We start from the raw sequence: 18,694 nt of genomic DNA on the forward strand, positions 1-18,694 counted from the left end.
GATGTACGGTGACAGACACACCTCCGAGTACATTAAGGGCGTGCATGATTTTCTCGAAGTGGCTGAGGCAAACAAGCAGAATGGTTTTATGTGTTGTCCATGCCCTATATGTGGGAATACGAAGTCTTACTCTGACCGGAAAATCCTTCACACCCACCTGCTTTACAAGGGTTTCATGCCACACTATAATGTTTGGACGAGGCACGGAGAAATAGGGGTTATGATGGAAGACGGCGAAGAAGAAGAGGACGATGACAACTATGTGCCCCCTGAATACGGTGATGCTGCAACGGGGGAAGCTGCTGAAGATCAAGAGGAACCAGACGATGTGCCCAATGATGCTGCAAGGGGGGAAGCTGCTGAAGATCAAGAGGAACCAGTGCCCGATGATGATGATCTCCGCCGGGTCATAGTCGATGCAAGGACGCAATGCGAAAGTCAAAAGGAGAAGCTGAAGTTCGATCGCATGTTAGAGGATCACAAAAAAGGGTTGTACCCCAATTGCGAAGATGGCAACACAAAGCTCGGTACCGTACTGGAATTGCTGCAGTGGAAGGCAGAGAATGCTGTGCCTGACAAAGGATTTGAGAAGCTATTGAAAATATTGAAGAAGAAGCTTCCAAAGGATAACGAATTGCCCGACAGTACATACGCAGCAAAGAAGGTCGTATGCCCTCTAGGATTGGAGGTGCAGAAGATACATGCATGCCCTAATGACTGCATCCTCTACCGCGGTGCGTACAAGGATCTGAACGCATGCCCGGTATGCGGTGCATTGAGGTATAAGATCAGACGAGATGACCCTGGTGATGTTGACGGCGAGCCCCCCAGGAAGAGGGTTCCTGCGAAGGTGATGTGGTATGCTCCTATAATACCACGGTTGAAACGTCTGTTCAGAAACGAAGAGCATGCCAAGTTGATGCGATGGCACAGTGAGGACCGTAAGAAAGACGGGAAGTTGAGAGCACCCGCTGACGGGTCGCAGTGGAGAAAAATCGAGAGAAAGTACTGGGCTGAGTTTGCAGCTGACCCAAGGAACGTATGGTTTGGTTTAAGCGCGGATGGCATTAATCCTTTCGGGGAGCAGAGCAGCAATCACAGCACCTGGCCCGTGACTCTATGTATGTATAACCTTCCTCCTTGGATGTGCATGAAGCGGAAGTTCATTATGATGCCAGTTCTCATCCAAGGCCCTAAGCAACCCGGCAACGACATTGATGTGTACCTAAGGCCATTAGTTGAAGAACTTTTACAGCTGTGGAATGGAAACGGTGTACGTACGTGGGATGAGCACAAACAGGAGGAATTTAACCTGCACGCGTTGCTGTTTGTAACCATCAACGATTGGCCCGCTCTCAGTAACCTTTCAGGACAGACAAACAAGGGATACCACGCATGCACGCACTGTTTAGATGACACTGAAAGTATATACCTGGACAAAAGCAGGAAGAATGTGTACCTGGGCCATCGTCGATTTCTTCCGACCAACCATCAATGTCGAAAGAAAGGCAAGCATTTCAAAGGCGAGGCAGATCACCGGAAGAAGCCCGCCATGCGTACCGGTGATCACGTACTTGCTATGGTCAATGATTTACACGTAATCTTTGGAAAGGGTCCCGGCGGACTAGCTGTTCCGAATGACGCTGAGGGACACGCACCCATGTGGAAGAAGAAATCTATATTTTGGGACCTACCCTACTGGAAAGAGCTAGAGGTCCGCTCTTCAATCGACGTGATGCACGTGACGAAGAACCTTTGCGTGAACCTGCTAGGCTTCTTGGGCGTGTATGGGAAGACAAAAGATACACCTGAGGCACGGGAGGACCTGCAACGTTTGCACGAAAAAGACGGCATGCCTCCGAAGCAGTATGAAGGTCCTGCCAGCTACGCTCTTACGAAAGAAGAGAAAGAAATCTTCTTTGAATGCCTGCTCAGTATGAAGGTCCCGACTGGCTTCTCGTCGAATATAAAGGGAATAATAAATATGCCAGAGAAAAAGTTCCAGAACCTAAAGTCTCATGACTGCCACGTGATTATGACGCAACTGCTTCCGGTTGCATTGAGGGGGCTTCTACCGGAAAACGTCCGATTAGCCATTGTGAAGCTATGTGCATTCCTCAATGCAATCTCTCAGAAGGTGATCGATCCAGAAATCATACCAAGGCTAAGGAGTGATGTGGCGCAATGTCTTGTCAGTTTCGAGCTGGTGTTCCCACCATCCTTCTTCAATATCATGACGCACGTCCTAGTTCATCTAGTCGACGAGATTGTCATTCTGGGGCCCGTATTTCTACACAATATGTTCCCCTTTGAGAGGTTCATGGGAGTCCTAAAGAAATATGTCCGTAACCGCGCTAGGCCAGAAGGAAGCATCTCCATGGGCCATCAAACAGAGGATGTCATTGGGTTTTGTGTTGACTTCATTCCTGGCCTTAAGAAGATAGGTCTCCCTAAATCGCGGTATGAGGGGAGACTGACTGGAAAAGGCACGCTTGGAGGGGGGACTCAATAATATGCAGGGACGGATATTCTTGGTCTCAAGCACACTACACAGTTCTACAGAACTCTACCTTGGTGACCCCGTATGTCGATGAACACAAGAACAGTCTGCGCTCCAAACACCCGGAGCAGTGTGACGACTGGATTACATGTGAACACATCAGGACTTTCAGCAGTTGGTTGGAAACACGTCTCAGAGGTGACACCACTGTTTGTGATGAGTTGTACTCGTTGTCCAGGGGACCATCTTCGACTGTATTGACTTACAAAGGATACGAGATAAATGGGAATACATTTTACACGATCGCCCAAGATCAAAAGAGCACCAACCAAAACAGCGGTGTCCGCTTTGATGCAGCAACCGAGAGGGGAAAGGACACATATTATGGTTACATAATGGACATATGGGAACTTGACTACGGACATGATTTTAAGGTCCCTTTGTTTAAGTGCAAATGGGTCAATCTGTCAGGAGGCGGGGTACAGGTAGACCCATAGTACGGAATGACAACAGTGGATCTGAACAATCTTGGGTACACTGACGAACCGTTCGTCCTAGCCAATGATGTGGCACAGGTTATCTATGTGAAGGACATGTCTACCAGACCGAGGAAAAGAAAAGATAAGGAAGCGAATACATCATACGATGAGCCAAAGCGCCACATAGTTCTTTCAGGAAAAAGGGACATTGTGGGAGTGGAGGGCAAGACAGACATGTCTAAAGATTATGAAAAGTTTCATGAAATTCCTCCCTTCAAAGTCAAGGCTGACCCAAGCATCCTGGTAACGATGAACATTATCCATGGTTACGGCGCAATAAGCAAATGGCACAAGCGAAGAAAAAGTGAAGACTTTCTCCCGCAACTATTATGATGATACCATGCCAACTTTGTAATAGACGAGTATGATACCATTGTCCGTTTTGTACAAGAAGTGCATCTAGTGTTTGCCGCAACCCTCTCAACTTTCTTGCACATGCTATGTGGATGGAATGATGATACCATGCCAACTTTCAACCTTTTCAGAGTTCATTTGAAATGCTTTTCAATTTTAGGGTCTTATAGCTCAAAATAATTAGTAAATGCAGGAAAAATAACAGGCCAAAAATTAAAAATTATGCCACCTACTGGGCCACCACGGCCAGAATACGATTAGAAACCCAGTAGGCCCACAGGCATGTACAGAGAGGTTAGGCCCGTAAGCCTGCTTTAGAGAGGAGCTCGACAGCTTAGGCGCACCGCACCTTATAAACAGGTGCGGCTCTCTCTTAGCTAGCGAGGTGGGACTAAACTCACCACCACGCCGCTGTGCAAGGCCATTGGTCCCGGTTGGTGGCACGAACCGGGACCAATTCCACCCTTTGGTCCCTGTTGGTGCCACGAACCGGTACTAATGAGGCTGTGGCCCCACGAGCACCTTTAGTACCTGTTCGTGGCCCGAACCGGTACTAGAGTTTCTTACTAAGCAGTTTTTTAGTCCCACCTCGCTAGCTGAGAGGCACTAGGAGCGGTTTATAAGCCCTGAGTGCAGAGACGATGAAGAAGAGGTGCAATGCTCACGTTGCTTAGCTTCAAGCCTTGAGGAATAAGGTAGACTGCATCGAGCTATGTGCAGTGCAGTCTACACTATTCCGAAAGGCTTGAAGCAAATCAACGAGCATTGCGCCTCTTTTTTATTTTTAATAACTTATTACAACTCCGGACTTCTTGTGTTCCGACAAAATAAAATAAACTTTAATAAAATTTATGAAACTAAAATTAACAAAGTATTTTCTGTTCAAAACATTATAAGAAACCTCTATTATTATTGAAACTAAAATCATATAAAATTGATGCAACTAAAATTATCGAAGTATTTTCTGTTCAAAATCATTAAAAGCAAAAAGAATTTTCATAAAGAACTTTTTTTGATAGAAACTTTAATAGCAAAAAGAATTATCATAAAGTAAAATAAATAAGTAATTAGAAACAAAATAAAATAAAATAAATAAGTTTTTGTTGTAAGTAGAAACAAAACAAAATAAATATAGCAAAAAAGAAAACAAAAAAACTAAATACAGCAAAAAGAATTTTCATAAAGAACTAATGGCACTAATAGAAAGTTTATATTTTTTCTAAAACTAATGGCACTAACAGAAAGTTTATAATTTTGCTGACCTAAAAGCAAAAGAATTAAAAAATAAAGCAAAAAACAAAAGAAAATAAATAATGCAAAAAACAAAACAAAAAAACTGAAAAAAAAACTATTTTTATAGTAAAGTTAATCACAAACTTGTGATTCACACAAATTTCATAGAATTCAAATTTTAACTATTTAAATTTGAAAACTAATGGCACTAACAGAAAGTTTATAAATTTTCTGACCTAAAAGCACAAAGAATTAAAAAATAAAGCAAAAAACAAAAGAAAATAAATAATGCAAAAAACAGAACCAAAAAACTGGATTTTTGTTTGAAAAAACTGCCACCTATTGGGCCACCACGGCCTGAATACGACTAGAAACCCAACCTGGGCCAGGATTCAGGCCCGCAGAAGGCCCAATAGGCCCACAGACAGCACAGTGTGACATTAGGCACGTAAGCCTGCATTTGAGAGGAGCTCGAGAGGGCAGCCGTAGTGGGGCTTATAAACCACTCCGAGCCCCTCTCAACTAGCGAGGTGGGACTAAACTTTTGGCCGCGGGCAGCGCAAGGCCTTTGGTCCCGGTTGGTGGCACCAACCGGGACTAAAGGGGGCATTGGTACCGGTTCGTGGCACCAACCGGGACCAATGCCCCCCCTTTAGTCCCGGTTGGTGCCATCAACCGGGACCAAAGGCCGCCGCTTCCCGTCCTTTGCGCTGCTGAAAAGGGACCTTTGGTCCCGGTTCGTGGCACCAACCGGGACTAAAGGTGGGCATTGGTCCCGGTTGGTGCCACGAACCGGGACCAATGCTCTGAGTATATAAGAAAACACTTAGCGTTTTTCAGATTCATCTCTGCAGTTGCCCCGCCCCGACGACGCCGCCAGGCTGCCCGAGCTCGCCCCGTCGACGCCGTCGCCGCCCTCTGCCTCGTCGACGCAGCCGCCCCTGCCCCGACCACGCCGTGGGCCCTCGCCGTGCCTCTGCCTCGCCCTGCCCTGATCGACCACGCCGCCGTCGCCGCCCTCTACCCCGACGCGCGCCGTGCCTCTGCCCCTGCCCCGACCACGCCGCACCTCTCCTTTGGTCAGGCCGGCGCCGCCCCCTGCCTCCCTATTTTTTTCACATATATATGATGTTTTTTTCCAGATTATATGTATATGTGTGAGTATATGTATGTGTGTATATCTGATTATATGTCCTCTTTTCAGATTTTTTGTTTTTTTGCATTTTTATAAAAATGTATATATGTATGTATGTTCTCTGTGTATATATATGTTCATGTATGCAAAACATAGATTTTTAGAAAAGTTTTATCTATATATGTTCTCTGATTTAGTCCATTTTAGGTTAGTTTCATTTTTAGAAAAGTTTTATATATTTAGGAAAAGAAGGAAGAGAAGGAACAAGGAAGAAGAAGAAAAAGTTTTATATATATGCAAAAGTTACATTTTTAGAAAAGTTTTATATATCTAGCTAGGAAGAAAAGGAAGAAGAAGAAGAAGAAAAAGAAGGATAGGAAAAAAGAAAATAAGAAGAGGAAGAAAGGAGAAGAAGAGGAGAAATAAACAAGAAGAGGAAAAAAGAAGAAAAAGAAGAGGAGAAGAAGAAAGGAATAGAGGAGAAGAAGAAAAAAACTTCTTCTCCTCTATTCCTTTCTTCTTCTCCTCTTCTTTTTCTTCTTCGTCTTCTTATTTTTTATCGGGTATGTCGTTGTCGATATACCCCCTCCCGATAACTTCAACACGAGGGGGGGTCGATATACCCCCTCCCCGCCGATAATATTATTTTCCCATGTACGTATGTCGTCGTTGTCGATATAACCCCCTCCCGATAACTTCAACACGTGGGGGGGGGGGTCGATATACCCCCTCCCCGATAACATTATTTTCCCATGTATGTATGTCGTCGTTGTCGATATATATAACTCCCTCCCAGATAACTTCGACATGATGGGCGGTCGATATTTATACCCCCTCTCGACCGTGATAACTTATACCACGGGAGCACCCCCCGGCCCTCTCGCTCGACCAAAACTCTCGAGGACACCCAAACCCTAGAAAAAAACGATGTCGGTCGCCTACCCCCTCCCGCCGCACCCCTACCCATGAAGCGTTGCCTAGGCCACCCCAAACCCGGAATAAGCTAGGTCTACGTTTGCACTAATATATCCACCTGCTGTCATGTTTGTGTAATAATTGCCATGTTGTAATATTTGCAGAAACAATGGAGCACGGACGAGATGAGCAAGCAGAAGAGGTGTTGGGGGACATAATCTTAGCCGGAGGTGATATCTTGTCGTATCTTAACGACAATGATGGTCTGGAAGAACAGGGTGAAGAAGCAGGCTACGGTGATCGAAGAGTGGAGGAGGAAAGACATGATTATGATGGCTCCGGTGACCCAATGTTGGTGCAAGAAGGAGCCCGTGGTGACGTCTCCGGTGACCGAACAGAGTTCGGCCAGGTAAATATATTAGTTAAGCCTGTGCTGACTAGCTAATTGATGCATTCATTGTTTTGGTATGTACACATATTAATTAACGCTCGTCTTTCTTCTTTTTTCTAGCCCTCCGGATCGAGCACAACTGCGGTAAAGAGACGAGGCCCGAAGAGAAAGTTGCGCTCGGATGAAAGGTTTGAGATCACAGCAATCGCGCGCGACGGCCAACCGATTGAACCCATCCGGACAAAAGATGCATTTGCTGCTCAGTGCGGGGTTCTAGTTAGGGACAAGATCCCGATCAGCATCCACCAATGGTATAAGCCTAAGAAGGAAGACCCTGAGGTGTCTTATGTCAATGATATGCAGAAAGATGATCTTTGGACAGAGCTGAAGGCAAATTTCACCCTACCGCCAGAGGAGGATCCGGAGAAGCCAGTTATAGAGCAATTAATCAAGTCTCATGCTCTTAAGAAGATGGCAGACCTATTCAGGAGGTGGAAGAATGAGCTGAAAACGTTTGTCGACAAAGAAGAGACACCTGAATTCATCGGCCGGTATGAGAAGATCAGAGATCACTGGCCCGCATTTGTGGCCCACAAGACATCGGAAAAGAGTAAGAAGATGTCAGCGACAAACAAGAAGAATGCTGCGAAGAAGAAGCTTCACCATCGCACGGGGTCAGGTGGCTACCTCAAAGCCCGACCTAAGTGGGCCAAGGCTGAGAATGATCTGCTTGAAAAAGGGATCGAACCACAGATAATGAACTGGACAGACCGTTGCCGGACTTGGTTCTTCGGGGCTGGCGGAACCTTGGACCCTGTATCAGGGAGGTGCGTTTGGACGAACGAGCTTTTGAGAATACCAGTCAAGAAGATTCAGCAATATATCGATGCAGCGCGGGAAGGGGCGTTCGTTCCAGACCGAGAGAACGACGAGCTCACAATGGCCCTCGGGAATGCTGAGCACCCTGGACGGACACGAGGCACGCCAGGCTTCGTTCCGTGGAAGGCTGGTTTTCCGGACGCGGGCGGTTACAAAAACCAGGAGAGGAGGAAAAAAGTGGAGCAGATCCAAATTCAGAAGCTGCACGAAAGGGTTCAAGCGCTAGAGGAACGAGACGGCAATCGACATGCCGAAACTGCCCCCGAAGCTACACCGCCATCTCAGCGGAGAAGCAGCGTGGATTCCACCGAGCTGCTTCAGCTGGAGCATGCGGCTCCTGCTAGCTACCCCGTGGATGCTATCACGGAGTCTCAACATTGCCACCTTATGGCGGAATGGCAGAACTTCAAAGTCAAGGCGGTTGTTGGCTCTGTTTTACCTCCTGAACCCGGCGCAACCTACCACTGCCGGCCGATTCCAGAAGGATATGCTAGGGTGATGGTGGATGAAATAACGGAGGGATTTGAGGAGCTCCAGCTTGACCACCCTACCGGTGAAGGGGAGACTCGGCTGGGTTCTGCTCTGAAGACTCCATGCCTATGGCGGAAGGAGCTCATCAAGCTTCCGAACTGGACGGCTCCGGCGAGTAAGGGCACTCCGCCTCCTCCTCCGCCTCCTCCTCCGGCGAGTGATCAGGGCACTCAGCCTCCTTCTCCGGCGCGTGACGGCACTCCGCCTCCTTCTTCGCCAGCGCCGGCGCGCCAGAGCAGCCAGCCTCCTCCTTCTTCGCCTCATTAGCAAGGGCGGAAGAGACCCACCGCCGCTGCGGCTGCTCCGGCGCGTCATAGTCCTTCTCCTCCGCCTCGTAAGCAAGGAAAGAAGACAGCCGCAGCCGCTCCGTCTGCTCTGCCGGCGTCTAGCAGTACAGCTGCCAGAGGCGGGAGGCAATACAGATTCGGTCCTTCTCTGAAGACTCCAGAGAAGTTACCATACGAGAGGACCGAGGAGGAGAACGCGAAGATCGTGCGAGCCGAAGTGAAGAACTTCTTTGAAGGGGTGAAAGCAAAGAAACATCCACCTCCGGAGGAGAAGGTAGATCCGGTGAAAGCAAAGCGCACTCTGGCTGCCCTGACAAAACCACCAACGTCTCCGCCGAGAGGCAACTATGAGCGCATTCTTGCAAAGACATATGCCGAAGCGGAGCGGTCGGGAAGTACTGTCAGTGATAAAAGGTTAAAAGAACGACGAGCTGGGAAAAAAATTGCCCAGCTCGGCGAACAAGCGAACCAATCGTGCCCCCCGCTCAAGGTGTCAAAAGACATCGTCGCTAATGATCCAAGTATGGTGCCCGGTTATAGCAATCTTGGAGATTACCTGCCCGACGATGTACATTATTATGAAATCATGGAGGTGGACGAACACAAATACCATTACGGGAAGCCTCTCGTCAAAGATGAAAGATCTCTATCAACGATGATGCGAAGACTACATGATTGGTACATGAAAACCTGCAGAGAGTCTGATGGGATGGATACTTTGACGCTGAGAGTTAAACCGGAGCATGACCTCGTTGGAATTGATCTGCTGAATGTTCCATTTGAGGATTTCTTCCAGTTTTACAATCAAAAGGCCCTCGATAAAACAACGATCACTTGCTACTGTCTGTAAGTAGTACTACTTCTGTCATTAAGTCTCTCTATATAGGTCAGCTCTTTCATTGCATGTATTTATACTTATCCTCACTATATTATGCAGATTGAAGATCGCCGAATTGAAGAAAAAACAAATCGGTGATATTGGGTTCATTAACACAAATCTCATAGATGCATATACGGTTGAAAAACATCCCAAAGAAGCCGAGGCCAACTTGCTACAATCGTTGTTATTAAATCAAAACAAAGATATAATACTCTTTCCTTACAACTTCAAGTGAGTGTTACTGTCTTGTGCATATTCGGTTTCCCTTATTAGTCCAGGTTATGGTAATGTAATTGATGACTTATGCATGCATGCGCAGCTTCCACTATATTCTCCTAGAGATTAAGCTTGAGCAGGGAGTAGTAACCGTCTTAGACTCGAGACGAAAAGATCCCCAGGACTATGCGAACATGACTCAAATGCTCGAGAAGTAAGTTAAATCGATCATTATCCACCATATCAGCAACTTTGTTCATTTCCTGATATCAAGTAATTGTTTTCTTTGTCTGGCAGGGTTTGGAGAAAATTCACCTCAAAAGCTCCAGGACTGCCGAAGAAGCTGCAATTTAATCACCCGAAAGTAAGTACTATAGTAGCATGTTCTGCGCATCTCCTAGTGATTCAAGCGCTAGTTTCATCAATACCATTTAGCATGCTTGCTTATCAGTTAGATTGACCTCTATTTCTTGTAAAGTGGTTGTGGCAGGAATCCGGGAATAATTACTGTGGATACTATGTTTGCGAGTCCATCCGCTACACGACCTGTGAGCGGGGCTACACTGAAGAACAATATGAAGTGCGTAAGCAATAATATTCACAATTTTATTTTATTACCATCATTTGTGTTGAGTTTCATTTATTCATATATATATGTATTGACCCCCTTCTTCAAATTAGATGTTTCGTAAGCGGGATGAACTCCTAGCAGAAGATCGTATGCGAGGAATTCAAGAGGAATTGGCGGCATTCTTCCTTGACCACGTGATCGCTGAAAACGGAGAATACTATGTGGACCCTGTGTTCCTACAATTTAATTAGGAGATTGTATTGTAAGAGATAATTATTGTATATATGTAGCCGGTAGTGTCGGATAGATATACAAGAACTTGTTGTTCGACCAATATCTCGGAGAAGGAGAGGTGGTCGATATCACTTCTCTCTGTATGCGTATGTTCATGACGATCTTCTGTTTCCTTCATTTGATTACTAGCTAGCGTGTCTACTCCTCTCCATACGTATATAGTACATAGCGTCGACCAAGCACGGAGATAAGAGAGGACACTTCTCTCTATTAATTAGCTAGCTAACACAATATATGAAACACCTAAATTAACCCCCCAAAACCCCTAAACCACCCCCTTTCAAAAAAAAAACAAAAACCTCAGCTCCTGCCAGCTGCTGACGCGTGGATGCCTATTGGTCCCGGTTGGTGACACCAACCGGGACAAAAGGCCCTGCCTATTTGTCCCGGTTGGTGCCACCAACCGGGACCAAAGGCCCCATGCCTGGGCTGGCAGCAGCGGCCACGTGGACGACCTTCTGTCCCAGTTCGTGTAAGAACCGGGACTAAAGGGGGGAGGCATTAGTAACGACCCTTTAGTCCTGGTTCGAGAACCGGGACAAAAGGCCCTTACAAACCGGGGTAAAAGCCCCTTTTCCTACTAGTGTGTGATCGGGAAAACTAAATTAATCCTTATAAAATGAAAAAACTAAGATTTTGAGATAAGCCCTATAAACCGGAAAGAAGAGAGTACTCCCTCCGTCCGGGTTTATTAGGCCCCCTCTTATTTTGGGCTAAAGTTTGACCTAAAAATTTAAGTAATAATATCTAAACTATATATCACAAAAAATATATTGTCGGAAAACTCTTTCAAATACAAATCCAACAGTATAATTTTTTAAAGCATATACTTTATATTTTAATAGTGAATAGATGGTCAAAGTCTGGCTCAAAATACGAAGGGGCCCAATAAACCCGGAGGTAGTAACAAGTTACTCTAGCTAATTAGTCTAATATAAATGCCTAAGTCTAATCCGAGTAACGGGCCCTCTGACGTTTTCTTCCGTGAGGGATCACTAAGGCGGCTAGGGTTTCGCTGTCTTGCATATGGTCATCCGTATTGGATCAGTTTTTTCTGCTCAATCGATTTGATCGGAGGAGCATACTGTTTTGGAGATTTTGAAGATTTCTGAGGAAGTAGAAATCCAGTCCTCTGATTGGATGTGGTGAAATTGTTAGCAGCTTTGGATTAGGTGGGGTTGGAGTTTTTCTGTCTTCTCACGGCTTGTTCGTGAGAGAGCAACAATGAAGGTTCTGAGTTGGAATTGCAATGGTCTCGGGAATGAACCGGCAATCCGTGCTTTGCTCGATGTCCAACGAAAGTCAAATCCCGATGTGATGTTTTTGTCGGAGACTCACCTAGAAAGCTATCCGGCTGAATGTTTACGTCGCCGCCTTAAGATGGATCAAAAATTTGTGTGCCATGGCGATGGGAGGAAGGGAGGTCTTATTCTATTTTGGAAAAAAGAATTTAAGGTTCAGAGGTTGGATCTTGACCCTATGTTTATAGATGTGATGATCACGGATACAAGTGATAACACATGGAGACTTACTGGTATGTACGGAGAGTTTAGATGGGAGAATAAGCATAAAACATGGGACCGTATGCGGGCATTGCATCAATCACAGTGTCAGCCATGGTTGTTAGTTGGTGATCTGAACGAAATACAGTTTTTACAGGAAAAAGAAGGAGGTAATCCTCGCCCCCAGCAATATATGACAGCATTTCAGAATGCTATCGATGATTGCAATCTCAAGGATATGGGATTTGTCGGGGATATGTTCACCTGGAGGAGAGAAAGAATACGGGAGAGATTGGACAGGGGTCTAATAAACGACGAGTGGTCGATTCTATACCCACATGCTGCGCTTGAAAATCTGGAGTTCAATCATTCAGACCACAGACCTATTCTTGTGAACACTGAATATTACATTCAGGAACATGTGGATCCTAACCAAAGACCAAGGAGGTTTGAGGCGTACTGACTGAAGGAAAGAAAATTTACTGAAGTAGTACAGGACGCATGGGCTCATGTTTCAGCGAACCAAGGAACTAGCCTGTATGAAAAACTTTCATGCATGCATGGTCGCTTCCATGATTGGGACCAGAGAGTCTTAAAAAAAACTAAGAAGCGATTACGCAAGGCGCAACGGGAGTTGGAACAGGCGATGACTGGTCCTATGACAGATGAAAATGAAGAGAAGAGGAAGGAGTTGGCTGAACTGGTGGAATATTTGCTTGAGCTGGAGGAGATTGCATGTAGGCAACGTTCGCGTGCTACATGGTTGACAAGTGGCGATCGGAACACAGGTTTCTTCATGGCTTATGCTTCAGCTAGGAGAAAAAAGAATTTCATTAAAAGGTTAAAGGATGATAATGGGCAATGGCTGGAAGGTAATTCATCTTTAAATCCGCATGTCCAGAATTACTTCTCTAATCTGTTCTCTTCGGAAGTTAATCAAATAGATCCAGTTTTGTTAGAAAAAGTTCATAGTAAAGTGACTGATCAGATGAACAATATGTTGATGGCTCCTTTTACTGCCGAAGATGTGCATAAAGCTGTGTTAAGTATTGGAGATCTAAAAGCGCCAGGGCCGGATGGGTTAGATGCTATATATTTTTTAAAGTATTGGCACATTCTTGGGAGTGACATCACTCATGAAGTCTTACATGCTATCAACACACGTCAAATCCCTGCTGAGTGGAATGATACGTCAATTGTGATGATCCCAAAGGTGGATGCACCAAAACTGGTAACTCAATTTCGGCCTATTAGTCTTTGTAATGTGCTTTACAAAATTATCTCCAAAATGTTGGCTGCCAGATTGAAGAGTATATTGCCTGAAATTATTTCACCTCCCCAGAGTGCATTCGTTCCTGGTAGATTGATCACCGATAATATACTTATTGCCTATGAGTGTATCCATAAAATAAAGAATACGAGGAGCAGTCTTGCTGGATTGTGTGCAGTCAAGCTGGACATGCATAAGGCTTATGATAGAGTAGAATGGATCTTCTTGAGAAATATGATGAGTAAATTGGGATTCCATGAGAATTGGATTGATTTAATGATGGCTTGTGTGAGCTCAGTAAGATACAAAGTAAGATTTAACTCACAGGAGACGAATATATTTACCCCTACAAGGGGTCTCAGGCAAGGGGACCCCCTCTCGCCGTACCTATTTTTGATTTGTGCAGAAGGTCTTTCTAGTTTATTGCAGTATGAAGAAGAAGTTGGTGGCATTGATGGGATCAGACTATGCAGGAATGCACCGTCAGTTTCACACCTCTTATTTGCTGACGATTCTCTTATTCTCATGCGAGCAGATGTGTTAAATGCAACTTCCTTACGGCAAGCACTAGAAACCTACTGTGAGAATTCGGGACAGATGATCAGTGTGGGTAAATCGAGCATCTTTTTCATCCCAAATACTAATGTGACCACACGAAAGCTGAAATTTGTCAAGAGTTGGATATAAATACGGAAGCCTTATCTGATAAATATCTTGGCCTACCTGCCATGGTTGGTGCTGACAGAAGTGACTGTTTCAAACATCTTCGTGACAGGGTTATGCAAAGGATAAAAGGATGGATGGAGAAACAATTATCCACAGGTGGCAAGGAGATCTTATTGAAGGCCATTGCTCAGTCTATACCAGTATTTGCAATGTCAGTTTTCTGTCTTACTAAAGGCGTTTACAAAGAAATTACAGATGTAATAGCTCAATTCTGGTGGGGTGACGAAGAAGATAACAAGAAGATGCATTGGTATTCTTGGTGGAAGCTATGTTTCCCAAAGAGTGAAGGTGGGATGGGATTTCGAGATTTATATTCGTTTAATCTTGCTCTCTTAGCGAAACAGTGCTGGAGATTGATAACGAACCCGGACTCGCTTTGTGCTAGGATTTTAAAGGCAAAGTATTACCCAAATTGTGATATTCTCCTAGCAGGGCCGAAAAAGGGATCTTCCTTCACTTGGCAGAGTATCATTGCGGGGTTAGCTTGCTTTAAACGTGGATACATATGGAGAATAGGAACGGGAGAAAATGTTGACATCTGGGCTGACCCGTGGATACCTTCAAGCCCAAACAGGATGATTATTACTCCGCAGAATCAGTCTATTTTAACAAAGGTTTCTGAACTAGTTAATCCTATTACCCAAACGTGGGATGAGCAATTGCTTCAAGACCATTTTAACCCCGTGGATGTTCGAAGGATCTTACACATACCCTTACACCTTCAAGCATTTGATGATTTTGTCGCCTGGCATCCGAATAAAAACAGAATCTTTTCTGTGAAAACTGCATATCATATTGAGTGGATACACAAATATGGGGGCCATGCAACTGCCCTGGGCAGACCGGGAAGCTCTACGACTCCGGCAGTGTGGTCTATGCTATGGAATCTTCAAGTCCCACGTAAAGTTCAAATATTTTGCTGGAGAATTCTGCACGGAATTGTACCATTAATGTCTGTACTCGCTAATAGACACATCCCGGTGAGTGGAGAATGCCCAATCTGTCACGTTGGACCAGAGGATGTGCGCCATCTGCTTTTTGAATGCATTCCAGCGAGAGAATTGTGGGAGAAATTAGGCGTTTTGGACTCTATCAGATCGGCCCTTCACGTGGATCGCTCGGGATCAATAGTTCTGGAACACTTGCTAAACTTACCAACCACTCTGTTTCACCTCATGCCTACTATTCAAAGTATTGACGTCATAGCAGTGGGATATTGGTATTTGTGGTGGATCCGTAGGCAGGTCACACATAATGAGACAATTCCGCCTCCCAATAGATGGCCCATTTCAGTGATGGCAATTACATGCGGGTATAACAAAGTGTCGAACCAAAATAGGGAGGACACGGAGCATAGATGGAAGAGGCCAGACCCAAAGTTTGTTAAAGTAAATGTTGACGCTGCTTTTTATCAAGATGCAGGTGCAGGAGCAACGGCCGCTATAATCAGAGACGAGAAGGGGCAATTTCTAGCTGCTCAATGCAAATACAATGATTGTGCTTCAGATGTTACCGCTATGGAGGCTAGGGCCATGCGAGATGGCCTTCAATTTGCAAATTCATTAGGCTTTAATCGGGTTGAGGCTGAATCAGACTCCCTTGAAGTCATTCAGTTCTGCACAGGACAAACACAGTGGTGGGATGCATCGGCAGCAGTCTTTGTGGAGTGTCTGGATACTGTTACATCAATTGGGAGGGTCACCTTCAAGCATTGTTTTCGTGCGGCGAATACCGCACCTCATGAGCTAGCTAGCTAAGTTTAGGCTTTGTAATAAAGTATCAGATAGTTGGACCGACGAATCACCTGCATGTATCGTCAATAACCTTGTGAACGATGTAATTTTGATCTAAGTTATTAAAGGTAGCTATGATGGCCTTCCCTCAAAAAATAAAAAGTCTAATAAATGCCTAACCATGCGTAAACATTCCCCATTTTCACCTAGGGGCTAGCCCTAGCCCTAGCGCCGTCGCCTTCATTGTTCCACGGTGCACCCAGCCGGCCTCCCCTCCTCGGCTCCTCCTCCCCCCCAATCGACCGCAACTATCATGGTGAGCTGCATCCAACTCGCCCCCAGCCCCCCAAACCAACCCTCCAGCGTTTCTTGATCTCCGGGCGGGCTAACCCAAAACCCATGCGCTCCGTGATCGCATTGCAGGCGGACAGCGGCGTGGAGGCGGAGGCGCCGCCTCCGGGCAGCCGAAGAAGAGGACGTTCCGCAAGTTCAGCTACCGCGGCTTCGACCTCGACGCGATCCTCGACATGTCCGCCGCCGACCTCATCCAGGTCCTCCCCGCCCGCGCCCGCAGAAGGTAGAACCCAGAGTGGCGTGCGTCTCTCTTGAGATCGAGAGCGGGGTCTCTTGAACTGCTAGTTCGTTTGACTGGAAGAAAAATGCTGTGCTTTCGTGTTGCTGTAGGTTCTACAGGGGGTTCAAGAGGAAGCAATTGATGCTCATCAGGAGGCTGCGCAAGGCCAAGGCGGTAATGGACCATGCATGCTCCTGCCCTGGAACTGCCTGCTATTTGTACTGTAACTGTTAAACTACCGATTAGGAAGCACTCCCTCTGTAAAAAAATATAAGAGCATTTAGAGAAAGTACATACAGAATAAAATATATGTTTACTGTTTGCTGTGCTCCCCGTGTGTTTAAGAATCCTGGCATGTACTGTTCGCAGCACTACGATGTTTGGCAACACACCAAATGTCATTAGGTCGGGACTGTCAAGTTCTACATAACCTTGAAAAGTTCAAATTATATTATTACAAGTATACTCTGGTCAAACTGGCAAGGCATAAAACGCATCTCCATACATTCGATTCAGAAAAAAAAGTTGAACACCTTATAATTCGAAACGGAGGGAGTAATTTTCAGATGCTTCGGCAATATAGCTATTGTTGATGCGTACTTCAGGTGCTTAATTTTATCTGCTTGGATATACCGCGCGCAGCAGTATCTCGTCGCTTTTAGTAGAATATAAAATTATTCCTGCCAATTTTTTGTTAAGAAGTATCAACATCTACAATACCAAATATATATAATATGAAACTACATTCCATAATGAATCTAGATATTGATTTTGGTATCATGCCCCCTCAAAAAAGGTTTTGGTATTGTGAATGTTGATACTTTTTCTATAAGTTTGGTCAAATTAGAGACATCTTTACTTCAGGCAAAAGTTATGTGCGGACTAAAAGGACCTGAGGGAGTATTGCTTGCGAGTTTTTCTGCAGCATTGCAGCTTCCAAATGTTGATCATCACTTTTCTGTTTGAAACGGGTTCAAATATCTTGCTTATGCTACTACAGAAGAATGAACTTCATCTAGCGCACATACCATATATTCTTGATTATTTCCGGTTCTGGATCGAGGTTGTGGGAATATTGATGTTGGAGAAAGGGGAGTATCAATGCATACTGTGAACCTTGAGACGAGTGAATATCTTATGCTCTTTAAACCACTACGAACCACTAGATGGCTCTATAGTAGTGCGGACTATTTTGCATCTTATACAATCCACTGATATGTTTAATGTTCCGTAAGTACTGTGAGGAATATCCATTTTGTTAGTGTGTCAAGGTATGTATGATATGAACTTCTAAGTATGCGCACGCTCTTTGATATGTATTGAACGATGTGTGACCTGTACAGGTATTGATTTGAGTGTTTTCACATTTGTAAGTTATAAGATATCTGTGCGACATCAAGTTTTAACAGCACACGTCTGATGCTGTTTTGGCTTGAACCATCGATTATGTTGCACTGTTTGTGTGAGATCATGACGTCCCAAAGCTCATTCCGTTTTCTCTGAAAATGTACAGAAAATGGAGGCACTTGCTGGTGAAAAGCCAGGGGTTGTGAAGACTCATCTGCGCGACACGATCATCGTGCCAGAGATGACAGGCAGCCAGATTGCGGTGTACAATGGGAAAAACTTCAACCAGGTTGAGATCAAGCCCGAGATGATTGGCCACTACCTCGCCGAGTTCTCCATCAGCTACAAGCCCGTCAAGCACGGGAGGCCCGGTATCGGCGCCACCCACTCCTCGAGGTTCATTCCTCTCAAGTGAAGGCCAAAGCATCTCCGGAACTCGATCGGTTTTGTTTGTTTCGTCTGCGCGCATGGGAAACGAAAACTTACGAAGAACATGTTATTCGTGTGCCACTAGCTCAAATGCCAGCTCCATTGTGCAATCCTCTGGCCATTTGGTCTGTAGCCTTCATTTGAGGGACACAAGCCAGAAGGGTTTTTTTTTGCGTGGAGCTTTGGGGCTCTTTATTCAACAAAAGCAGACCTAGCACAGTCAGATATGAGGCTACTGAGCAGGAAAGAGGGTACAAGATCCTGCCAGCGAACAAGCTCGTTTTGCACAAAGATTAGCCGGAAGATTCGAAGATCTATTAATATGCTGAATAGTAAACATACTAAAAATTGAAGCTAAGTCCCCAATTTCCAGTAGAAGAGGAGCCAC

At 45.2% G+C, this 18,694-nt stretch overlaps 1 protein-coding gene across 2 annotated transcripts; it reads left to right on the plus strand.

Moving 5' to 3' along the window:
• Window positions 1-12,885: 12,885 nt before the first annotated feature.
• LOC123172562 (40S ribosomal protein S15-like) lies at window positions 12,886-18,335 on the plus strand. 2 transcript variants are annotated; one of them, XM_044589511.1, is made up of 4 exons: window positions 12,886-12,930; window positions 16,427-16,533; window positions 16,641-16,704; window positions 18,044-18,335. In XM_044589511.1, the coding sequence occupies exons 1-4, from the start codon at window positions 12,886-12,888 to the stop codon at window positions 18,290-18,292; spliced, it is 465 nt and encodes a 154-aa protein (XP_044445446.1). In that variant the 3' UTR covers window positions 18,293-18,335. The 2 variants fall into 2 exon arrangements, with proteins under 2 accessions (XP_044445446.1, XP_044445455.1); XM_044589520.1 differs by lacking the exon at window positions 12,886-12,930 and adding an exon at window positions 16,142-16,272 and having other exon boundaries at window positions 16,380-16,533.
• Window positions 18,336-18,694: the final 359 nt, after the last annotated feature.

This window comes from Triticum aestivum, chromosome 1D (genome assembly GCF_018294505.1).
Source record: "Triticum aestivum cultivar Chinese Spring chromosome 1D, IWGSC CS RefSeq v2.1, whole genome shotgun sequence".
Lineage (NCBI taxonomy): Eukaryota > Viridiplantae > Streptophyta > Magnoliopsida > Poales > Poaceae > Triticum > Triticum aestivum.